General features: G+C 49.0%; 1 protein-coding gene across 8 annotated transcripts; it reads right to left on the reverse strand.

Moving 5' to 3' along the window:
• Positions 1 to 366: 366 nt before the first annotated feature.
• Positions 367 to 25625, reverse strand: TTLL5 (tubulin tyrosine ligase like 5). Of its 8 annotated transcripts, none has more exons than XM_069736144.1 (30): positions 25503 to 25625; positions 15816 to 15922; positions 14219 to 14301; positions 14034 to 14140; positions 13617 to 13747; positions 13451 to 13533; positions 12714 to 12783; positions 12466 to 12550; positions 12253 to 12354; positions 12088 to 12179; positions 11063 to 11170; positions 10909 to 10990; positions 10765 to 10826; positions 10625 to 10686; positions 10446 to 10541; positions 10106 to 10197; positions 9968 to 10030; positions 9788 to 9897; positions 7853 to 8066; positions 7661 to 7769; positions 5772 to 5918; positions 2844 to 2917; positions 2658 to 2764; positions 2530 to 2577; positions 2206 to 2460; positions 1948 to 2114; positions 1181 to 1269; positions 923 to 1013; positions 757 to 848; positions 367 to 680 (listed from the first exon to the last, which is right to left on the reverse strand). In XM_069736144.1, the coding sequence occupies exons 1-30, from the start codon at positions 25571 to 25573 to the stop codon at positions 464 to 466; spliced, it is 3216 nt and encodes a 1071-aa protein (XP_069592245.1). In that variant the 5' UTR covers positions 25574 to 25625; the 3' UTR covers positions 367 to 463. The 8 variants fall into 8 exon arrangements, with proteins under 8 accessions (XP_069592245.1, XP_069592251.1, XP_069592223.1 ...); XM_069736150.1 differs by lacking the exon at positions 25503 to 25625 and adding an exon at positions 16818 to 16955; XM_069736122.1 differs by having other exon boundaries at positions 757 to 1013.
• Positions 25626 to 25663: the final 38 nt, after the last annotated feature.

Here is a 25663-nt window from a genome sequence, read left to right on the forward strand (position 1 = left end):
CGCCTTCACTCTTTGCCCTGCCCGCTATCCTCCGCCGACACCCTCACTCAGTCTTCTTCCATCAGCACTCCCGGGCCTGTCCCATCATATCGTTCGCTGCTGTAATACACAAACAGATTGGCTATACTTGCCCCATCGCAGTGCTCACACCCAGCTTTGACAGCAGCGTCCCTCAGCTCTGTTGCAGGTTCTGGGTTCATTGTTGCGCAGCAGAGCATTGCTGTATTGGTGGCATTTCGTCCTGACATAGCACTGGACCGTGGCGCCGAGGCTGTGATGGGGCCTCTGCCCTGAGCCTCACTGCTGGAGGCGCCTGTACATTAGAGGCCTGCCCCTCCCCCACCCTGCAGTAATTACCACAGGACGTCACATTCATTAGATTTTTTTTCTTCTTATGCAAATTAAAATTAGAAAAATAAAACTAAATTCTTTACACAATGGGGGAGGGGGTGTGAAGTGGTCGTCATGTCGGGCAGACCACCCTCCTCTTCTGCACTGCACTGGGCGTCCTGGGTGGAGGGACTGGAGGTCTGGATCTGGCAAACACAATCTGGGTGGCGTCGGAAAGGCCTGCAGGTGCAATGCTTGTGACTGAAGTCCGCCTGCTATGGAGGTACGCAGCTTCGGGGTCCGCAACAAGGACAATACCAGGGTTCTTCTGTTTGTCTGACACCACCACCCTACAGGAAGCATGTGCACGGGTCACATGGGTGTCAGTATGCACCTCCCTCAGCACAGATACATGGTCATACGTACCGCACTGAACGCGAGGGACACAGCTTTCTGGCTCCTCCCATCGGGGTAGTAGGCGGAGCTGGCTCAAGGCGGCCATGCTGGATGTCTGGAGGCTATAGAAAAGGACAGGAGACAGATAGGGCAATGACAAGGAGATCACAATGAATGGCGCCGGAGCTGGACTCACCTCCTCCAGGTCGTGACTCTGCTCTGTTGAGATGGTGGCAGCGCTGCTACAGGTGGTGGGGAGCGCTGAACTGTCACCATCATCCCCCGTGCTGCATGACACAATGGGAGATGTTTATGCCATATGCACCACTCTGGGAGCAGGCTGAAGATGACTGATGAGGAGTGATGATTAAACGTTTGTAATGAGTGGGCCCAGACGAGCCTGCCTGACCATGGCAGGGGTCAGCACCATCCGTCATCTGCAGCTATCACTCACCTGTGCTTTTCCTCCGTGTGAACAGCTCTTGTCAGGCAGAGTCCTGCTCTGGAGGGAGGGCTGCTGCTGCTGATGTTCATGCGGGACAGCTGAGGAGGAGAGGGAGCAGTGTTCACGGACCCTGTCTGTACAGAAGTGCCCTCCGGGGGGAGTTGTAGCCTGGCCTCCCGCCACATGCTCTACAGCTAGACAGCCTGTCCAGAGAGGCAGGACTTTTAGCACCACCTACTGGACATCACAATCCTAAAAGTCCAGAGCTGATTTATCCAGTCTTCCACATTACTGCATTTTTCTAAGCTTTGAGTGGTTTGGCCTCTATTTGTAGACAAGTGTTTCAGTGCATTTACCCCTCATCAGTACAAATCAGGAGGTGTGATCTGGCTTAGTGAGAGAGCCTCTGTCAGGAGTAGGAGACGTATGGATCACATGATGTGCATATAGCCTCTTCTATCGCAAATCATGTGGCAAGGCTTGTTAAAGGGTAGATATGGACTGATAGGATCGCTACATCCATTAAGTGGGGCTAGAGTTCCTATCTTCTTCCTCTTTGAAGAAGAAATTAGCAGATTGCATTGCCAAGATAAGCATTGCACGGCCTACAAGAAGAGACATCTCCATACTGGCGCAGCTACTCTAATGCGCTATGATAGGAAATCATGGCCTATATGATAACATGGCAGTGAAAGGATTACATTTGCAGAAGATCCCAGCCCTGTAGAGATGGCGACAGAGCGTGCCCCTCATGGAGAGTCGGCTGCTCACCGTACCTGCTGTGTCAGCTGTTTCCGGTGACTGGAGCTGGAGGGTCTAGCTCGCCTCTCTGCCAGGCGCTGCAATGACGCAGTCACTGCTCCCACATGATAGGGGTCTTCCAGCTCTCTCAGTGCCCCCGCAGAGCGGCTTCGAGTTCTCAGGACATGTGGCTGCGAAATGGCTAAATACACGGATTCAAAATGGTGGAAGTGAGGAAGGAAACCTTGGGGTGGAGGCATGTCGTGTGAACAAGGCTGGCTCAGCGGTAGTACCTGTCCAAGTGGAGCCCGCCCGACTCAGGCGCTGACTGTAGATCTGAGCAGCACTTTGGAAAGAGGAGAATAATCCCAGTCGGCAAGACTGAAGGCGTGGCACCCCGGAGGCAGACTGTGCAAAGGTGGAAGGTGGCTGCAAAAGGCTCGAGGAGGACAGAGGACGTGACCTGTGATTTGATGATATGACTCCAAGTGCTGCAACAGCCTCCGATGATGAGCAGACTGTGTGAGAATCTGAAGATGGCGGCAAGACTGTGGACAGGAAAAGATGATCAAAAGGAAGGGTGGACAGAGAGGGAGGTGATGTCTTGAAGCACTGACCTTCCTGTGGAGAACATGTTCCTGGGGCCCCAAGGGCTATCCGCGAATCTGAAAAGGACACGTAATGAGATGTCAGCAAGGGGGGGGGGGGGGGACATCTCAGCCACAGGCCCAATACGGTCACTCACCTGCCTGTGGACCGTCAGTCTCCACGCAGGGGGATCCCCCCAGGAAAACGCTGGCAGATTTATTCTTGTGGGTGTAAAATGTCAGAACTTCCTCCAGCTGAAGTTCACTAAAACAGACACGAGAGGCTGAGCTGTCAGACAGTGGAGGGGGAATGGTGGCTGGCGATTTGGTATTAGATGTTTTACCTAGCCTCGGCCAGAAAGACCTGAAAATCCGTCAGATTCACCCCCAAATCCTCCCCACTGAGCCCATGCGTCTCCTGGGGAAACAGTGTGCGTTAATTAAAGAATGTGAGGGACAAGAGATTATCATGTGCAGCCCTAGACATAGACATTACAGCCACAAGAAGAAGTGGTGAAAGGATAGCGATCACAGGAGGGAGATGCCAATGATCTGCAGATGACAGGATTAACGGGAGGGAGCTGCCAATGATCTGCAGATGACAGGATTAACGGGAGGGAGCTGCCAATGATCTGCAGATGACAGGTTTGACATGAGGGAGCCCCCAATGATCTGCAGATGATAGGCTTCACAGGAAGGAGACGCCACCGATCTGCAGATGATAGGCTTCACAGGACTGAGACGCCACTGATCTGCAGATGACGGGATTCACAGGAAGGAGAAGCCACCGATCTGCAGATGACGGGATTCACAGTAGGGAGCAGCCACTGATCTGCAGAAGACGGGATTTACAGGAAGGAGCCGCCACTGATCTGCAGATGTGTTTACGCCAGTCTTAACGAGGGGTGCATTGGAGTCAGACGCTCTGGATTTATTAAGGAGCACACATCTCTCAATGAATCACTCACAACTGGAAATTGGCGTACACAGCCTAATGTTGCACCAAACTTTTGCAATATGTAATCCTCAGACCTGGAAGCTTTCTACTAGAGAAGCAAAAACGGGGCCATATATACAGTGCCGGCGGGACACAGGAACCTGATGGTACTGACTTGTGACACAGGACAAATGGCCGAAGAAGCACAATACATCTGCATTGATGACTTTCAGTACTCAGCCCCCTGCTCGGAGCCGTTATGGAGTCTCCACTTCATGGCAGAGTTGCTGCGGTTCCTTCCACTTCTTAATAATATCACTCACAAGTGAAGTGGAAAATCCAAGGGGAAGAAATGTCATGGACGGACTTGTTACTCCGGGGGCTCCTATTCCAGGATTGTGCTGGTATCGGGGAGCTCTGCACCACCGGCCAATCTGTCACATGATAGTAACGGCAGACAACATGCGGGGGGCCAGATGGTATACACCGGGGGCAAGGAGGCCGGATGTTATACACCGGGGGCGAGGAGGCCGGATGTTATACACCGGGGGCGAGGAGGCCGGATGTTATACACCGGGGGCGAGGAGGCCGGATGTTATACACCAGGGGCGAGGAGGCCGGATGTTATACACCAGGGGCGAGGAGGCCGGATGTTATACACCGGGGGCGAGGAGGTTGGATGTTATACACCAGGGGTGAGGAGGCCGGATAGTATACACCGGGGGCGAGGAGGCTGGATGCTATACACCGGAGCAAGGGGGCTGTAGGGTGTACACTGGGGGCAGGATGTTATACACTGGGAGCGATGGGTCAGACATCTTACTTTGGGGACAATGGGACTGGAGGAGAAAGGGGAATGCTGTGATAAAAGGGATTGTTCGGTGAAAACAAGTAATCACCTTTGCACAGGAAAGAGGACAACTTACTGATGGGAGTCCGATCCAATCAGCAGAACGAGGCCCTTTTCTCGGTATGAGAAAGAAGCTGCAGTTTACAAGCTCCACGATTCATTCTCTATGGGGCAGCTCGGCGCTGTGAGTGGCGACTTCCATCAACTCCATAACGAATGAATGAGGCAGTGGTCAGACTTTGCTGCTTTTTCTAATACAGATACAAATTCTCTGTTATGCTGGTCAATGTCGCTCCCAGTGGTCAGACCTCCACCTGTGGAAAGCTGATTACCTGTTTTCACTGGACAACCCATTATAGGGGAAGTTCTCATGTACATTTGGGAGTTCTGATACATGGACAGACAACCAGAATTCATGCTTAGCACAGACCCAATGGCTGCATGTCACAAAACAAAGGCGGGGGCCCAATGGTTATTCTAAAATTTGCAAGTTGTGATTTTTTTCTGTTCTAAAACTGAAGGGATCATAATGGAAGAAAAAGCACAACCAGCCAACCCCATAATAATCATTGGACCTCTCCACCTCTGTTTTTGTTACTTAGCCAACTTACACATCTGTTTCAGTCCCAGGTTATTGTCATATTGAAGACTTTTCCTCCCCTTAATGTCACCTCTTACATATCTGTCCTGGGTATCCCAGGCTCTGCTTCCCTCGCCTTGCTCCATTGCCCTCTGTTGTGCTCCACATAAGGTTTTGCAAGCTGACTGTCGTATCTCGATGACATTATCACCTCTCGCCTATTTGAGGCCCACTAATACACACACCTGTGTCTTGAAATTGAAACTCCAGAGTCCTATGTTGGTGTACTCTGCCATCTGTGCCAACCCTAACTCAGGAGAGACAAAGGGTGACCTCTGTTGGTTACACTTCACCTGTCCTACTGCTCCTGAGATTCCTGAGTGTACCAAATCCTCACAGTTTCACTAGTCCTGGAGGAAGATGCACCAACACCTGGGGTCCGTGTGCCCCCACAGCCAGCCCTGAGGCTTAGAGGATCCACTTCACCAGGTCAAACTAAACAAAATCCTAACACCCTGGATCCCAAAGGTGTAGCAGCCACAACACCATTGAGGTTGGAGAAGCACCTGATCTAGGAAGTGCAAAACCTCTGAGCCCAATGACAGGAGGGTCTCCAAACTTATGCAGCCATATTATTTTAGTTTTGCTATTTTTATTTCCCCATCAAAAATTATTTAATTTTGTTTCTTCCAGAATCTATACAGATTATGGGCGACATAGGTGAAAAAGTTCTGAAGTGATTCTTCGTGGTACAGTTATTTACATGACAAAAAGCTAAGAATTTACTAGGGGCGTGTAGAATTTTTATGCCCAATGTATAGCAGAACTCCTAAATGGACAAGTGAACAAGCGTACATCCACAGTGTTAGTGTAATGAGATGGGCCATGGGGTGCGCAGCACTCACCTGATCGTACAGGTGGATGAAGTCTCCCAGCTGCTTGGCCAGCAGGTGACGTTTTTCCTGGACGGGCAAACATCGGCCTGGCAACTTCAGACTCACCGAATGCTGTAAATTAGGAGCCGCCCTCTGCAGAAACCTCATCACCAGCTCCTGAGGGGCACAAACACATAGCAATAAACATAGAGGCACTCGCACATCTCTCTCCCCACAATCAACCGCAGCAGAAACTAATCAGATCTCTGGCATAAAACTGCTTCACATACCCCAACAATTGTGCAACTTTTAAGCCAGAACCAGGGTGTGCCACAACTTTTTTAACAGTATCCAGGATGGGACGTGGCCAAATTCACTCAATAAATACATTACAGCTTTCACCTTAAAAAGTCATGTAAACAAGGACAGGAAGGTCCGTCAACCCCTGGCAGAAAAAACATTTGGCTATGGCAGTCAGAGGACACATGAAATACATTAAGAGGCCCCCTTCTACTCAATGACACAAACGCCGCTGCCACTGATCTACCCTATACAGTAACACAAGCACCGCCCCACTGATCCGCCCTAGATATACAGCGACACAGGCACCACTGCAGCTGATCCGCCCCAGTTATACAGCGACACAGGCACCACCGCCACTGAAACCACCCTCGTTATACTGTGACACAGGCGCCGCCGACACTGATCCGCCCTTATTATACAGCGAAACAGGCACCAACACCACTGATCCGCCTCGTTATACAGCGACAAGCACCGCCGACACTTATCTGCCCTTGTTATACAGTGACACAGGCACCGCCGCCACTGATCCGCCTTCGTTATACACAGACACAGGCGCAGTCAACACTGATCCGCCCTCTTTATACAGCGAAACAGGCGCCACCGCTACTGAACCGCCCTACTTATACAGTGACAAACGAAGCTGCCACTGATCTCCCCTATAGAGTAACAAGCTCCGCTGCCACTGATCCGCCCTCATTATACAGTGACACAAGCGCCGCCGCCACTGATCCGCCCTCCAGTGACAGACCGGAGGTATGTATGTATGTATGTATGTATGTATGTATGTACTGTACAGACCAAAAGTTTGGACGCACCTTCTCATTTAAAGATTTTTCTGTATTTTCATGACTACGAAAATTGTACATTCACACTGAAGGCATCAAAACTATGAAATGACACATGTGGAATTATATACTTAACAAAAAAGTGTGAAACAACTGAAATTATGTCTTATATTCTAGGTTCTTCAAAGGAGACACCTTTGGCATTGATGACTGCTTTGCACACTCTTGGCATTCTCTTGATGAGCTTCAACAGGTAGTCATCGGGAATGGTCTTCCAATAACCTTGAACCTTGAACCAGAGATGCTTAGCACTTGTTGGCCCTTTTGCCGGTTTGGGGTGAGCTGGACCGCAGAGTGAAGGAAGTGAAGTGTGTCCAAACTTTTGGTCTGTACTGTGTGTAAAATATACATACGTGTATATATATATATATATATATATATATATATATATATATATATATATATATATATATATATATATATATATATATATATATATATATATATATATATATATATACATACATACATACACATAGGCGGCAGCTCGCCCTCGTTATACAGCGACATGGGCACCGCTGACACTGATCAACACTTGTTATAAAGCAAAACGGGCGCTGCTGACACTGATCCGCCCATGTAATACAGCAGCACGGGCACTGCAGCCATAGCTCCACCCTTGTTATATAGCCGCAAGACCGCTGCCACGACAGATCTGTCCTCGGTATACAGAGACACCAGTTTTGGGGTATCATTGACCCTGTAAGTCAATAGGACTAAATCTAGTAACCCCTGGTTTGTATTTCAGGAGGGGTGACTTTTGTGCCTCACCATCTGCTCTTCAGCTTTCGGCACTGCACTCTCTTTATGTCGCTCATCCTGTAGACGACTCTGCACCCGCTGTAAATAGCCAGAGAAAGCCAGACGAGCCTGGACCTTACTGCAGACACAAAAATAACCAAGTGTATGGCGAGCACCCACAACAGCAAGGACACGCCACTCAGCCTTCCTCTAGCCACTTACCTAAGGTTTGCCCCCTTATGTAACAGCTGAATGATACTGACACGGGAAGCGGGTACTGGAGGGGTCAGGGCGGGTACCAGAGAGATCAAGGCGGGTACTGGGGGGATCAGAGTGGGTACTGGAGGGCTCAGCTGCTCCTGCACCTCTTCCTCATCTTCAAGGTCATCTTCCTCCTCTTCCTCCTGTACACCGCAGTCAGATTGGCGAAGCAAAGCTGCAATATAATGCAGGACTTTACTAAAGAGTAAGGAGCTAATCATAGCATGAAGTGGGGAGAGGGAGGAGCACACACACATAGAGGGAAGTGTGAAGAGCACGGGCAGCCAATCACAGAAAAGCGGGATGAACACACACAGTTAATCACAGAAGGAGTTGGGAAGAGGGAGGAGGATGCACTGCCAGTCATCACAGGAGGAGGTGAGGGGAAACAAAGCCATTCATAGATGGAAGTGATAGGAGCATGCATAGCCAATCACAGGAGGTGGTGGAGAACAAGAGGAGTACATGCAATCATGGGAGGTGACAGGGAGAAGCACGTGTAGCCAATGACAGAAGGTGCCAGGGAGCACGTGCAGCCACTCACAGGAGGTTCTGGGGAACAGGAGGAGCACAAACAGCCAATCACAGAGGAGGGAAGCTGAAGGAGGACACAAACCAATCACAAAGGGAAGCGAGAGAAACATGCACAACCATTCACAGCGGTTGGAAGATGCAGTAACACTACAGCCAATCACTGTAAGGCTGGGTTCCCATTGCGTTATGGGACCGCGTTTAACGGACAGCGTTGCACGGCGAAATTAACGCCGTGCAACGCGTCCGTTAACACGCCCATTGAAGGCAATGGGAACGCGCTTCACTAGCGCGTGCCATGTTCGGCACGCGCTAGCGACGCGCCGGTGTTTCCTGGCGCGCCGCGGACGCTGTAAGCAGCGTCCGAGGCGCGCCCGCGGTCCGTTCCCCGCTCTCGCAGATCGGGGACGTTACCGCGACCCCGACCGCAGCCCCATAGAAAACATTGCGTTAGCGCAATCCGCTAGGCAGGAGAAGCAAGCACAGATTATCACAGGGTCGGGAAGAGGAAGGAGCACGCACAGCCAACCACAGGATGTGCTGGGAAGAAGGAAAAGGACAAACAACCAATCACAGTGGAGAGAAGCTGGAAAAGCACACACCGCAAACTACAGGAGGTAAAGAGGAGCTAGAGGCGCATGTACCGATGATTACATAAGATGAAAGCAGAAGGTGCACACACAATCAATCACAGCAGGGAGTGGGGAGCAGGAAGAGTATGCACCACCAATCATCACAGGAAGTGGTGGGGAGTTGGAGGAATATGCACAGTCAAGAGTATGAGCAGGAGAAACACACAAGCGCAATCAATCACAGAGGAGGGAAGCGATAAGAGCACACAGAACCAATCACAGGGGATGAAAGCATGATGTGCCCGCATGGCCAAAGAGGAGGAAAGCGGGAGGAGCATGTGCACCCAATCACATGACATGCTGGGGAACTGGAGGAGGAAGCACAGTCAATCAAAGGAATTGTTGGGGAGCGGGAGGAGCACGCACAGCCAATCACATGAAGTCCTGGAGAACTGGAGGAGCACATGCAGCCAATCACAGGAGGTCCTGGTGAACTAAAGGAACACATACAGCCAATCACAGGAGGATCTAGACAACTTGTGAAGCATGTGCAGACAATCACAGAAGGTCCTGATGAACTGGGTGAGCACCCGCAGCCAATCACAGGAGGTGCTGGAGAAGAATGTGCAACCAATCACAGTAGGAGCTGGGGAACTGGGGCATCACGAGCAGCCAATCATAGAAGGTGCTGGGAAACTTGAGTTGCACGAGCAGCCAATCATAGGAATTGGAGGGAAGCATGAGGAGCACACACAGCCAATCATAACCTAGACTCACAATACAGACATTATACCTGTTCTACGTGTTCGCCCATGCCTCTTGGCCCTACGCAGTTGTAGTGAAATCAGTTTTCGTTCATACAAAGCTGCATTTAGAGTCAGTCGGGGGTCATTTGTAACTGTTCTGTGGCAGATGAAAGGACGATGACATGACAGGCTACATTATCGGCAGAGGCAGGGGGGCTTCTACATACTTGCTGGAGAAGAGGTGGGTGGACAGCATGTAATTCATGGATGTCTTGTGTTCCAGGAACGAGCTGTGTGAACATGGTAGGGAATCAAAGGAAGGCGCAGAAGGACAAGAAATCTGCCTCACTGTATAGCGGACTTACCTGTACAGTGCCCAAGTATCAGATCTAGGAAATATGCGAACAAAACCGCCACGTCTCGCTTCCTCATCCTGCAGCCTACGCAAGATCTTTACCTGGACACATGAAGCTGAGTGTCAGACTGTAAACGGTACAGAGCCTGCATCTCGGGCACAGAGCCGGCATCTCGGGTATTGGGATCTTTAGAGTACATGGCCAGTGTTATTACTGTGATGTCACCTCAGCTAAAGAGCTCACAATCTACACATAGGGTGCAACAGAATGGGGGAGGGCTTTACTAAAGTGGTGCATTACAGGGGTCTGAAGACCGCCCACGTAGCGCTGTGGATAGGAGTGGACAGACCTCCTCCGTGGACAGACCCAGGACCCCACTTCTTCCAGTCTTCTCTCTGCTTCCAAGGTGCATTTTGGTGTCAATGTCGCTGGCTGACAGGGGGCGCTACCGAGAGACAAAGAACCCATCACTTTAGTGTCATCAATGAGAAAAGACGTCTGTTAATGGTGGCTACCATAGGAGCTAACCTGTGGTCTTGGGACCCGCTTCTCACGTCCCGTTCCTTGCTGAGGGTCCTGACACTCCAAACCTACAGAGACCATAGAAAAGACCTGTCATTTAAAGCATGATCTATGGCGGATACCTGCAGTACATCCATCTTACTCACCTATCAGGGTCAACATGTCAGAAACCATACTGGCCTTCACCTTCATGTCCAGAGGGGCGTCACTGCCAGCAGATATGGATGAATAAGTCATGTGGGTGCCGGAGGGTTTGGGGCTGGTGCCAGGGGTGGAGGGGCATATCTTACCAGGCCAGCGATGGAGACAAATTAACTTCTAGGAGCCAAGGTCTAAGATTCCCATCAATGAGCACATCAAAACCATAAAGCTCTGCAAGAGCAGAAGAAGGGTCAGTACATCACCATGCACCAGGAGGCGCTGCTCTCACTGCCCCAAACTCACCAAAGCAGTTCCCTCTGTGCACCTGGAAGGACTTGCAGGCTGTGGCTATCGGAAGTTCCCCAGAGATGACCGTCTTAATGATGAGATCCTCCACCTGAGTCATAAGCGCTGCGGAGGATAAGGATAATACAGCCATGAGAGCCACACAGGAAGAGGGACACAACCAAGTGGTGTGGAGAGGTGTCACACAAAGGGGATAAGTAATTGAAAGAGGTAGGAGACAGGGAGGAGCCACAAAACGGGGAGGAGCAAGGGAAGGAGTCACAAGACTGTATGGCATAACTGAAAGATAGAGTAGACTGGGGCAGAGAAACATCACAGGATAAGTTAAAATCAGGGAGGAGACAAAAGGGGAGGAGTCATAGAAAGAGGAAGGAGACAGGGACAGGAAGTAGTCACAGAAAGTGGGGAGGAGTAACAGAAAGGAAGGACCAGAGGACAGGGAGAAGAGTGACAGAAAGTGGGAGGAATCAGATAACAGTGAGCAGAGTCACTGAAAGAGGGAGAAAAGTGGGAGAGGGAAGTGTCACAGAAAGAAAAAGGGGATAAGGACAGGGAGCTGACACAGAAGAGGAAAGAGTCACAGAAAGAGGGAGGAGAAAAGGAACAGTCACATAAAGGGGAAGGACCAGAGGAGAGGGTAGAGTCCCAAAAAGTCACCTAATGGGGAAGGATCACAGAAAGCGGAAAGACCATAGCACAGGGAGAGGATTCACAGAAAGCGGGAGGAGTAACAGAATGGGGGATTCAACGGGGACAGGGAAAAGTCAAAGAAAAGGGAAGAAGTCACAGAAAGGAAGACTAGCAAAGGACAGGGTGAGGCGTCACAGAACAAGGGAGGAGCAGGGTAAAGAGAAAGGAGTAACAGAGAGGGGGAGGAGTCACATAGAATGGAAAAGCAAGAAAGAATGCAAGGAATAACAGAGAAGGAGTGAAATAGTGGATTGGTGAATTGTTGGCCATTTACACCCATCATGTGTGGGCAAGGATGACAATAAGGTGGGTAGGAGGCATCTCTTTCTTACCAGCTGTGTCCTTCCCTTCCTGCTTCAAGTAACGTAGCATGGCACTCATACTCCATTTGTTCCCATAATCCTCCACTTCAGGGTCATCGCAACTAATAGGACATGACAATGTATAAAATACCTCTTTATGGGATATCCTTAGTCACTGCCTGCAGTGCATTGTACCTCACATAGTCTGTACTCCTCTTATTCACACTGTAGTTTGTCAGATGCATGAACTGGTTCTTTATATTCTTGGCAGCTTGATCATACCGCACCGTAGCAAACCTGAGAGTGTGGTAAAAGAGGAGAATCTTGAAGTGTCAGGGGGGGGCAGGAGGGCGAGGACCAGGAGTGTGAAGGGGACACTGGAGCAGCTTGACAGATTTAGCATATTACCTGGTGAGCCCTTCTTCATACAGGTAGATGACAAGTGGATCGTAGGAGGTGATCAGTACATACAAGCGGACATCAAATTTGAACCCTACAGAAAAAAATGCAGCATTGTGTAACCCACATACCTGGTGACCATGTATGTACCTTCCTCCCCAGCAAATAACAAGAGGTGCTATGGAGTAACACGCTTTGTAATGAATCAGTGGCAGTGCAGCTCCTGATCCCAAAACACCACATCAGAAGAGACTCACCATCGATCAACAGAGGGTTACTGATATAGCGAGACACCAAGAGATTCTCCTCCACACTGACCTGAGATGGCTGCAAGAGAAGAGAGACTGATGACAACGGATGGAGAGAGGAGGCCGACAGAGAGCCCTGGGGAGGAGGGGGGAGAGGCCAACAGAGACCCGAGGAGTATGGGGGAGATGCCGACAGCGAGCCCCGAAGAGTAAAGGGGAGAGGCCGACAGCAAGCCCCGAGGAGGAAAGGGGGAGAGGCCGACAGCGAGCCCCGAAGTGGGGGGGGCCGACAGCGAGCCCCGAAGTGGGGGGTCGACAGCAAGCCCCGAAGTGGGGGGCCGACAGCAAGCCCCGAAGTGGGGGCCCGACAGCAGCCCCGATGTGGGGGGGCCGACAGCGAGAGGTCGACATCGAGCCCAGAAGAGGGGGAGAGGTCGACATCGAGCCCGGAGAAAGAGGGGGGAGAGGCAGACAGCGAGCCCGAAAAAGTAGGAGGCAGAGGCCTGCAGCGAGCCCTGAAAAGGAGGGGCCGACAGCAAGCCCCGAGGAGGAGGAGGGAGAGGTCGACAGGGAGCCCTGAAGAGTAAGGGGAAAGAGGCCGACGGCGAGACAGGAGGAGGAATGGGGGAGAGGCCGACAGTGAGAACTGAGGAGGGGAGAGAGGCTGAGAGCGAGCCCAGAGGAGGAGGGGAGAGAGGCAGGCGGGGGGAAGGGGGGGGGGAGGGGGAGAGGATGCAGGTACATACAGAGTTCACTAGATAAACACCACGTCCACGAGATGATGCCACTGGCTTGACAATCCAGGGTCCACGATCCTTTGAGAAAGAGTCTGTGGAAGAAGACAATCTGTAATCGGCCATGCGACTGCCAGAGATATGGATTCCTCCTCTCATGGGCTCACTGGGCACGTACCGCAGAACTCCTGGTACTCTGCTGGTAGCAGGAAGGTCTGGGGTAGGATGTTAAAGTTCCGCACTCCATGAGTATGCTGCATGCGCTGTACATTCTTGTAGAGTCGATCCTTGCGGGTAAGTTCATACGACCTGCATCAGAGAAACAACCTGAGAAATGTGGGGCCCTGGGAGGACATTACGGTGGGATATTCGCAGGGCCCCAGATCAAAGATGTCCCCACACAGAGAGAAAAATGTCATAGGGGTCTATTCTGTGGTCACATCTGCCGACAACTGAGGGGTATGCTGCACTAAGCAGGCAACAAAAGAGATGGAGGATGACAGATCACATCTTCAATACTGGGCTGTTCTCCTCCATGGACTTCCCCAGCCACCACCTCTGAACCACACTGTCGCCTCCCAACCCACCTCTGTACCTGGGGAAATGGTTAACCCTCTGGAAGCCAGTCAGGCAGCGCATCAGATGTGGCTTGATGTGTGACCCTGTCCACATCAGGTTGAAGTCATTGCTCCTTGCGTTTACCTAGAAAAGCAGAGTGATTTTAGTGGTGAAGAGTGAGGGGTCCACACATAAAACTCAAAGAACAGTGTTGCCGGTCACCTCCTGGAAGCCATGTGCGGAGAGAATGCTGCGGACCAGGCGGCTGTCTGTGCGAACCATCTTGTAAGACAGGTGATAACGTTCTGTGGGGGCAAAGGCAAAAACAAGCTTGAGACACCAAAACAGACCCTGACCCCAGGGGTCACTCTGCCGCCCTAATCACTCCGACCCCTGGGAGGAGCTGATACAGGGGCTAGTTTGTCGCCCTAATCATGCTGACCCCTGGGAGGAGCAGATACAGGGGCCATTCTGTCGCCCTAATCACCCTGACCCCTGGGAGGAACAGATACAGAGACCAATCTGCCACCTAACTCAGCCGACCCCAGGGAGGTGAAGATAAAGGGGACAGTCTGCCATCCTACTCACCCACATCCCAGGTAGGAGAAAATACAGGGGTCAGGCTCTGTCCTACTCACCCAGACCCCAGGAAGGAAAAGATAAAGGTGACAGTCTGTCACCCTATTCACCCATACTTCAGGAAGGAGCAGATACAGGGGACAGTCTGCCACCCTAATCACCCAGACCGCAGGTAGAAGAAAATCCATTGGTCTGCTGTCCTACTTACCCTGACCCCAGGGAGAAGCAGATACTGGGGACAGTCTGCTGTCCTACACACCCAGAGCCCAGGAAGCAGAAAATACAGATGTCAGTCTGGTGTTCTATTTACCTGGACCCCAAGAAGGAGCAGATACAGCAGACAGTCTGCCGCCCTACTCACCCAGACCCCAGAGAGGAGAAAATACAGGGGTCAGGTGAAGTCCTACTCACCCAGACCCCAGGGAGCTGCAGATACAGGGGTCAGTCTGCCACCCTAATCATCCAGACCCCAGGGATCAGTCTGCCGTCCTACTCACCCCAACTTCAAGGAGAAGCAGATACGGGGTCAGTCTGCCACCCTAATCATCCAGACCCCAGGGATCAGTCTGCCGTCCTACTCACCCCAACTTCAAGGAGAAGCAGATACGGGGTCAGTCTGCCACCCTAATCACCCAGACCCCAGGGGTCCTACTCACCCCAACCTCCCAACCTCAAGGAGAAGCAGATACAGGAGACAGTCTGCTACCATACTCACCCCAACCCCAGGGAGAAGCAGATATATGACACAGTCTGCTCTCCTAATCACCTAGACCCTACGGAGGAGCAGACACAGGGGTCAGTCTGCCGCCCTAATAACCCCAACCCCAGGGAGAAGATACAAGGGTCAGTTTGCCACCCTAACCATCCAGACCTCAGAGAGGAGAAAATAGAGGGGTCAGTTTGTTGTCCTAGTCACCCAGGACCCATGGAGGAGCAGATACAGGAGAGAGTGATGCACTACTCACGCAGACCCCAGAGAGGAGAAGATACTCACCCAGACCCCAGGACAGAAAAACAGGGGTCAGTCTGGTGTTCTACTGACCCAGACCCCAGGGATGAGCAGACACAGGAGCCAGTCTGTCATCCAACTCACCCAAACCCCAGGGAGGAGAAGATACAGGGGTCAGTCTGGCGTCCTACTCACCCCGACCACATGGAGGAACAGCCAACCTGCCACCATAATCACCCAAACCCCCCCAGGGAGGAGCAGATACAGAGGTCAGTCTGAAGCCTAACTCACCCCCCACCGTGCGCAGCCATGACTCCTGGAACAGAATTGCTTCTGCATGAAACACCAGCACAGGGACTCTGTGCGGCCCTCTGCTCCACGAGATACAGGAGGGCTCCCTGCGAAAAAAAAGAAATCATATACAGCCTCTGTCTTAAACCATACAGTGTATAAAAGGGTTAATAGTTTATCTTTATCAAGTAACAAAATGCAAAAAGGGACTGAAGAGAAATTTAGATGCCAGAAATGTAAAGCCTGTTGCCCATGCCATCAGTATCCGGTGACCGCCTGTCGCCTCCGTCATCAGTATCCGGTAACTGCCCGTCGCCCCCGTCATCAGTATCCGGTGACGGCCCGTCACCCCCGTCATCAGTATCTGGTGACCACCCGTCGCCCCCCATCATTAATATCCGGTCACCGCCCAGTCGCTTCCATCATCCAGCATACGGTGACTGCCCGTGGCCTCCGACATCAGTATACGGTGATCGCCAATCAGACGCCTCCTGATGGTATCACATGATGTAGAAATATCTCTGGGATTTCTCATCATTGAAAATACCAATAATCATGATCAAATCCTCAACTCCACTTGCTGAAATTCAGCCACACACCCACCGGACCCCCCACTGTGTGTCTCTACTTCTGCACACCCTCATTGTGCCACTCTCTGGGCCTTCAATTTGCTTCTGTTACAGTTGAATATTCACATTGTGACTCCTCAGTCCAGACACTTGCTGACATTCTACTCCTCAGTTCTTATGCTTTCTTGAGACTCTTGTTCTTGTTTCCAAGTAGGTAAGTTTTAGCAGCAAATGTGCCATGAAACGACTTCTGGCTAAATATATACATACACTGTATGGATTCATGCTCAGCAGTACGCAGCGTTCACACAGGTACTGGATTCTTGTGTCAAAACAATGTGATGTTTATGTCCACAGGTTGCACACCACTGGCCTTGCAAAATCCTGGCCTTGTCAAGGCGCTAACTAAACAATACACACCCTGGCTACTCACACACAGCAGAGCTAGTCCCCGGTCGGTCAAACAAAATGGCTATCATCCACTGCTACCACTGAGACTTGCAGTTTGGTGCACTCGGCCTGTGCAGTCTCCTCTCAGAGATTCTGGCTTGTCTCTCTCCGCCTCCAACACAATCAAGTCTGCTCCGCTCCCCCTGCCGACTGACCAGTGAACGCCTGGTTCTAGTTTTAGCTATCTAGGTGCAGCGAATCAGAACCTGTAGTGTGGGGATTTAATTCTAGCCTATACATACATGTATAGTTAGGTTCAGAAATATTTGGACGGTCACACAGGTTTTGGCATTTGAGCAGTTTACCAAAACATATCCCAAACCCATTTCTATATTCAATCTGGGCTTAAAGTGTGACACCCAATTTTAATTTGAGGAGCTCATGTCAAAGGATAGCTGAAAAATAAAAGAAATCCATCAGAGAGATCAGATACGTTAGGAAAGGGCCAAATCAACAGTTTTTTTTACGTTAAACAAAATAGAGAGCACACTGATGAGCTTGGGGACTCAGAAAGGCCTGGTGAAGATAGCCGTGGCCGCCGGTAGTCACCAGGTACCACTCCAAGGCAGTCGCCAGGTCTACAGCAGTTGACCAGAATGTCAAAAGGCACGATACCAGGTGCAGAGGGGCGAAACAGAGGTGAAGTCAGGCGGTCCGGTGTTGGGGCAGGAAGCATAGGACTAGTAAACAAAACCGAAGGTCAGGAACGGAGAGGTCAGGCAGGACAGGATGGCTAACTGGGTCGGTAACTGGAAGTGAAATACTGACGCAAGCAAATATGGACTTGCAGCATAGGAACCAACATTCGAGTGGGGAGCGGTAGGAGGAGCTGCCTAATAAAGGCCATGCTAGTATAGGATAGGCTGACAGACTCAGCAGGACAGCCAGATATAAGAAAAAAATGCACGGTGAGTAGAGCAGAGCAGGGGAAGCTTGGAAGTCACCGCCGTGACAGGACCCCCCTATGCCCCCTGCTTTTTTGGCCAGAACGTTGGAGGAACCTTTCGAGAATGTCAGGGTCATGGATGCTCTCAGCGGGCTCCCAAAACTCTCCAGTCAACCAAATAGAAGATCTTCCATAAGACCTTCTTAAGAGTCCAAAATGTCATTAACCTCTAACACATCCGAAGTGCCTCCAACAACAAATATAGGGGCAGGAGTACGGACCTTGTAGACCCGATTTAGGACTACTTGTTTCAAGAGTGAAGCATGCAAGGCATTTGGGATTCAAAGATTGTGTGGCAGCTGAAGTTTATAGGAGACCAGGTTGATTTGCCTGAGAATCCTGAAAGGTCCATGGTACCGAGGAGCAAACTTGTATGAAGGCACCTTCAAGCGACTTTTGAAAATATCTAGAACAGTGTTATCATTGGATCAACCCCTTTTTTAATCCCTTTAAGCACCATATACATGTTATGGGTCTGATTCATTACAGTACTTGCAGCTATTTTTTCTAGTTTGTCCTGTTTTAAGCTGTGTTTTTTTCAGTTAAGTTGCACCTATTTTGAAATCTATTTTCTACTGGTTTATCTACTTTTTTCCCCTCTGGGCCTATTTTTTGTAATTCAGATGTCTATAACCTAATAGTTATGTACAACTTTTTTAAAAAGTCACAATTTTTCTTTTGCACAATAATAGTCCTGTTCTAGAGAAAATTTCTTTCCCAGAATTTTTTGTGCAAATGTTAGCATTGTGCGTAATATTTTAAAGAATTTTGTAATTTCTTTTGTTCTAAAAAAAAAAAAAAAAAAGCGCAACTAAGGTAAAGCACAAAAATAGAAAACATTTTTTATTGTGCAGAAAATGCCAATTTTAGAAAATTTGGAGCAAAAAAAATATAACAGCAATGAATAAAACGATAAAGAAAGGTTACTTAAAAAAAAGTGCAAAGGATGAATTGGAACCTTTGTCAATACAGACCATAACAACTTACTGACAAAAGACGTACTGTTACCTCATATGCCAGTTTGCACACCGAGCCCACATATTTCCCAGCAGATGATGGCTATAGTAATCATCCATCATCTGCCTCTCACAGCTGCAGGTGGAGCAGCGTTCCGTCCGCGGCTGTTACACTGTTAAATGCCGCTGTTAATCTGTGACAGCGACATTTAAACTAGTGTGAACAGGCGCCAACCAAAAAAACATTTAAAGTTGAACTACAATAAAGGCTGCACCATGATTTACCAAGAATGATTACTCTAGAACATTGAAGATGCATTACTGCCATAGAAAATGGGGGAAAAGTGCTACATAATGTATATATTAAATATTCATCTGCAAAAATTGCTATGAAAAATACAATAGAAAAAAAAAAAAAAGGTACTTAGCGCATAAACTGACCAATATATGTGTGCCCAACTGTCACGTCAAGGCGTCCTTCAAAAGTTGGGTCCCTGTTTTGTTTTGTCACCTCTCCTGGGCAAGAAAGCCTATTCCATTTTTCATTTTCTGTACAGAAAGTATAGTGCGCTCAGCTTTCATTGGTTCAGAAGTAGGTGGTGTCAATTGTGGTAGCAAAGGAGCCTGAAAGTTCGGAGGCAGTCTGGGAGGCACGGGGCGACGCTGAAGGTTGTTCCAGGATCTGCTCATGGAGGCTGAGATCAATCCTGCTGGCCAGGTGTATAATGGTGTCCAGCAAGGAGGGCAAGTTTCTGCCAGCAAGCTCATCCTTAATTGGACTGGAGAGGCCCTGCCAGAAGATTGCCACTAGAGCTACTTTGTTCCAAGCAAGCTTCAGCACCAGGGTACTAAAGCATAAGGCATACTGGGCCACGGGATCCGTGGTCTCCCTTAGGCTGCTTTCACACATCAGTTTTTTGCCATTAGGCACAATCCGTTGAATATTGAAAAAAAACTGATCTGTCGCAGATTGTGAAAAACTGATGCGACGGATCCGATTTTTTTGACGGATCCGACTAGCTGATAGAGCTAATTGGATCCTTTAAAAAAAGAAAAAAAAAAGGAATCCGGCGCCATAGGGTTCCATTGTAGCAAATGACGGACAGTGACGGATCCTTCGCTGTCCGTTTTTTCGATGGACACAAAAAAACGTTATGTCTGTTTTCTCTGGCCACTGGAAAACCAATTATCGACGATACGGCGAAAAACGGATGAAACACGAGGCCATCCGTCGCTTATACAAGTCTATAAGAAAAAAACGGATCCGGCGGCAACTTTTGCCAGATCCGTTTTTTTCAAAGCTCGCCGGATTGTGCCTGACAGCAAAAAACTTATGTGTGAAAGCAGCCTTTTAGCCTTAGAGACGAGGCAGCAGAGGAGGTATGGCCTGGAACCACAAAAACCATACGGAACATCTTCAGAAACCTTTCGAGATCCTGAGTTTCCAGACCACCACACTCCGAAACTGGGTTTGCCCAGGAGAGGGCTTGTCCAGATAGTAAAAGAGACCATAAATGCTATCTAAGTCTGGTCCGAAGGAAAGGTGAGCATGGAGTTTAAAGTGGGTCTTACATTGATTAACGAAATTGCAGCTCTTTTAGACACAAGTCAAAGCCGTAGCTTTGCAGTTACACCATAAACTGGGGCATAAGGTGGATCCCTCATAGCGGCAGACTGTCCAAAAACGCACTGTCTGGACATGGTAGAAGCGGACATAGCGGTGGAAGATCCTGCAGCTGGGTTGCCACCACATTGATAGCCTGCATCAACTAGTCCTGCTGCTCACGCTGAGAGCGGACCTCCTCGTACAGCACTTGTGCAGTTGTCTTAGGGCTCATACTCACCTGCGAGAACCCTGGTGATGTGGATCAACTGCACCATGGTTGGGCTTACCTACTGGGTTTCGCTCCAAGGTAGTCCGAGTCTGGTGAACCTCTCTGGACTTTGCACAAGAACTTTATCAGAATCGATAAGTTGCCTATATAATTCATTTTTATGCTTGCTTTCTCACATTATTTATTTCAATTTGGGATTTCCCTAGAGCTCTGCATCTGCATTGGATAATTTGGGCATCTCACACGATTTACCTTGTGTCATCCTAAATCTACAGTTCATGGCTATATATGCTATAGTAGCAATTTTGTAGGTCACTTTTTCATATACTATTAGATGTATTGTCTTCTGACATTTGACTTATTGTATATTGTTACAAAATGTTCATTGCGACTATTTGAACTGTTTACGCTAGTGATCATTATGCTGCAAATCCTTTGATATTTTTTGGATCTTTCTGGTTAACCTCCTACAACTATATGGTTATTATTGTTCTTTTATATTGTCCTGTAGATATTCAAAATAAAAATGTGACTTTTTGTCAGATGAGTACAGTACTCCAGTTGGTGGTTGATATTTTAGTCCCAGAGACTACAGCAGTTGTCAGGAAGTTCAGCGTCACAGTACAAGGTACAGAGGGGCAAAACAGAGGCGTAATCAGACCCTCCAAAGTCAGAGCAGGCAACACAGAAACAGTAAAGGAAGCTAAGGTCAGGAGCGGAGAGGTCAGGCAGGATGGGAAGAGTAGCCAGGTCGATGATGGGAAGTGAAATACTGATGCAAATATGAATGTGGACTAACAGCAGGAACCAATGTTCAGGCGGGGAGGGGTAGGAGCTACCTAATCAAAGGCCATGCTAAAGGGATAGGCTAATATTTGCAGGATACAGGAGGGTTGAAGACCAAGTGAAGACCACTCTCCAGGAATTCGTTGTCCCAGTATCTAAATACACCATAAAGAGAAGACATCAGGAGTTGAGTGAATTTTTAAAAATTTGGTTCCGATTACGATCAGCTGCAAATTTTTTTTGCAATATTCGCCGAACGTCATTGGAGTCAATGGGAGTAGAAATTACCGAATATGTTCAGAACCGATTATCAAACATAAATACGGCAGGATTATGGTACCAATATTATTATTTATATAGCGCCATAAATTCCATGGTGCTGTACATGAGAAGAGGGGTTACGTACAGGGTTATAGATATCATTTACAGTAAACAAATTTACAGTGACAGACTGGTACAGAGGGGAGAGGACCCTGTCCTTACGGACTTACATTCTACGTGATAATGGGGAGGAAACAGAAGGTCGGGGGTGCGGCAGCTCTGGTGGAGGTGAGGCGGCAGCTCGGGTGGTTGGTGAGGTGGCAGTTCGAGCGCTGGTGAGGCGGCAGCTCGGGTGGTTGGTGACGTGGCTGCAACTCGGGTGGTTGGTGACGTGGGGGCAACTCGGGTGGTGGTGAGGCGGCAGCTCGGGTGGTGGTGAGGCGGCAGCATGGTTATTTCAGGCTGTAGGCTTTGCTGAAGAGATGGATTTTCAGGTTCAGTGTGAAGGATCCGAGGGTGGTGGATAATCGGATGTGTTGAGGCGTGGAATTCCAGAGGATGGGGGATATTCGGGAGAAATCTTGGAGGCGGTTGTGTGAGGAATGAATAAGTGTGGAGAGCAGGAGGTCTTGGGAGGATCAAAGATTACGTGAGGGAAGATATCGAGAGATTAGTTCAGAGATATAGGGAGGGGACAGGTTGTGGCACAAATATGGCAAATTCAGATTTGGTGACCGATTCCAAACATATTCGCTCAACTCTAGTCATGGGAGGAAATACAGATGGGTGACGACAAGGTGCAAATCATTAATGAGTCTGAAAAATAGGACAGATTTGACTAAAGAACTTCTATATTTCAGGCCATGACATCCAGACTTCAGCCCATCATTTCTGCAAAGCCTCACTCTGAAGGAGACCAGCAATGGTGAGATCAATGGCCTCCAGACTTTAGGCCATCATTGCTGCAAAGAATCACACTGGAGACCAGTGATTGTGACAGCCATGGCTTCCAGACTTCAGGCCATCATTGCTGCAAAGCCTCACACTGGAGGAGACCAGAGATGGTGAGATCTATGGCTTCCAGATTTCAGGCCATCATTACTGCGAAGCCTCACACTGGAGGAGACCAGCGATTGTGACGGCCATGGCTTTCAGACTTCAGGCCTTCATTTCTCCAACACCTCTCACTGGAGGAGACAAGCAATGGTGAGATCCATGACCTCCAGGCCATCATAATTGCAAAGCCTCACACTGGAGAAGATGAGCGATGGTGACGGCAGTCCTTCATTGCTGCAATGGATTCTCTACAAACATGGACCTTTCATTTATGGGAAAGTTAATTTGGTAAATTTCTTCTGAGTCCCAGAAATGAGAAGGATTTGTAGAAAAATGGCTGCAATTCCTAAACGTTTCAAAGGAGATTTCTGTTCATCACCTTTAAGAGGTTGTCTACTACTTTAGCATTGGTGGCCTATCCTTAGGATAGGTCATCAATGTCTCATTGGTCAGGGTACAACAACCAACACCCCCGCTGATCAGCTGTTATCGGTGGCCATGAGTACTCAATGGCAGAGCTGGTCATCTCCTTTTACTACACATCCACCTCATATTAACCCCTTCACCCCCGGAGCTTTTTCCGCTTTTTCATTTTCGTTTTTTGCTCCCCTCCTTCCCAGAGCCATAACTTTTTTGTTTTTCCGTCAATATGGCCATGTGAGGGCTTATTTTTTGCGGGACGAGATGTACTTTTGAACGATACCATTGATTTTACCATGCCATGTAACAGAAAATGGGAAAAAAATTCCAAGTGTGATGAAATTGCAAAAAAAGTGCAATCTCACACTTGTTTTTTGTTTGGCTTTTTTGCTAGGTTCACTAAATGCTAAAACTGACCTGCCATTATGATTCTCCAGGTCATTACGAGTTCATAGACACCAAACATGTCTAGGTTATTTTTTATCTAAGTGGTGAAAAAAAATTCCAAATTTTGCTAAAAAAAAAAAATGCGCGATTTTCCGATACCCGTAGCGTCTCCAATTTTCGTGATCTGGGGTCAGGTGAGGGCTTATTTTTTGCGTGCCAAGCTGGCGTTTTTAATGATACCATTTTGGTGTAGATACGTTCTTTTGATCGCCCGTTATTGCATTTTAATGCAATGTCGCGGCGACCAAAAAAACGTAATTTTGGCGTTTTGATTTTTTTTCTCGCTACGTCATTTAGCGGTCAGGTTAATCCTTTGTTTTTATTGATAGATCGGGCGATTCTGAACGCGGCGATACCAAATATGTGTATGTTTGATTTTTTTTAATTGTTTTATTTTGATTGGGGCGAAAGGGGGGTGATTTGAACTTTTATATATTTTTTATTTTTTTTATATTTTTAATCACTTTTTTTTTTTTAATTTTGGCATGCTTCAATAGCCTCCATAGGAGGCTACAAGCATGCATAACTCGATCGGCTCTGCTACATAGAGGTGAAGTACAGATCACCTCTATGTAGCAGAAATGCAGGGTTGCTTTGAACGCCGACCACAGGGTGGCGCTCAAAGCAATCGGCCATCAACAACCATAGAGGTCTCAAGGAGACCTCTGGTTGTTATGGTGATGCACTGCTGACCCCCGATCATGTGACGGGGGTCCGCAGTGCGAGCACTTCCGGTCGCACGGCCGGGAGCGCTAGTTAAATGCCGCTGTCAGCGCTTGACGGCGGCATTTAACTTGTTAATGGGCGCGGGCGGATCGCGATTCCGCTCGCGCTCATTGCGCGCACATGTCAGCTGTACAAAACAGCTGACATGTCGCGGCTTTGAGGTGGGCTCACCGCCGGACCCCACCTCAAAGCAAGGGATCTGCCAGCTGACGTACTATTCCGTCAGCTGGCAGAAAGGGGTTAAAATCAATAAGAGGCAGATGTGTAGCACCCTGCAGCCGCCACTATCAGAAGAAGGCCAGCTTCGTAAGTGAGTACTTCTGGCTGGTGGCCACTGACACTGATAACAAGCGAGTTGATACCAAAACGTTGCATTCTGGATTCATCTGACCTTCTTCCATACCTCCTCTGGATCATCTAAATGGTCATTCGTGAACTTCAAACTGGGCCTGGACATGTCCTTCCGTGAGCAGGAGGACCTTGCGTGCCTTGCAGGATTGCAATCCATGACGGCGTAGTATGTTACTAATGATAATGTATGAGACTGTGGTCCCTTCTCTCTTCAGGTCATTGACCATGTCCTCCCGTGTAGTTCTGAGCTGATTACTGACATTTCCCTGAATCATCCCCACGAGCCAAGATCTTGCATGGAGCCTCAGACCGAGGAAGATTGACAGTCATCTCGTGTTTCTGCCATTTTCTTATAATTGTGCCAACAGTTGCTTGCCTATTGCCCGGTAGCCTATCCCAGCCTTATGCAGGTCTACAATTTTGTCCCTGGTGTCCTTAGACAGCTCTTTGGTCTTGGCCATGGTGGAGAGGTTGGAGTGTGAGTGATTGTGTGGACAGGTGTCTTTTATACAAGCGACGAGTTCATGTAGGTGCAATTAATCCAGGTAATGAGAGCAGAGTGGGAGGCTTCGAAGCTAACAGGTCTGTGAGAGCCAGAATTCTTGCGGGTTCTTCAGTGATCAAATACTTATTTATTGCAATAAAATGCAAATTATGTAACAATCACACAATGTGATTTTCTGGATTTTGTTTTTAGATTCAGTCTCTCACAGTTGAAGTGTATCTACAATAAAAATTACAGACCTCTCCATTCTCTGTAGGTGGGAAAGCATGCGAAAATTGTGTATATATATACACACACATCATATATGAGGCTATATACTGTGACTTCGCCACCGCCTGATATTCCCCACAAGCACACCGGGCTCTGGACTCACACTCACCCACAGCCGGCCTCCGCCTCCTCCGCCGCACACGCCCGCTCACTGGACGCTCCGGTTACCCAGACCGGCATCTTTCCCACAGCACTCTCCGCTTTCCTCGTTACCACAACAACCACACGTCACTTCCGGTACCTGCGTCCTTTGGTGACAGAGATAGGCGG

This window comes from Ranitomeya imitator, chromosome 1 (genome assembly GCF_032444005.1).
Source record: "Ranitomeya imitator isolate aRanImi1 chromosome 1, aRanImi1.pri, whole genome shotgun sequence".
NCBI lineage: Eukaryota > Metazoa > Chordata > Amphibia > Anura > Dendrobatidae > Ranitomeya > Ranitomeya imitator.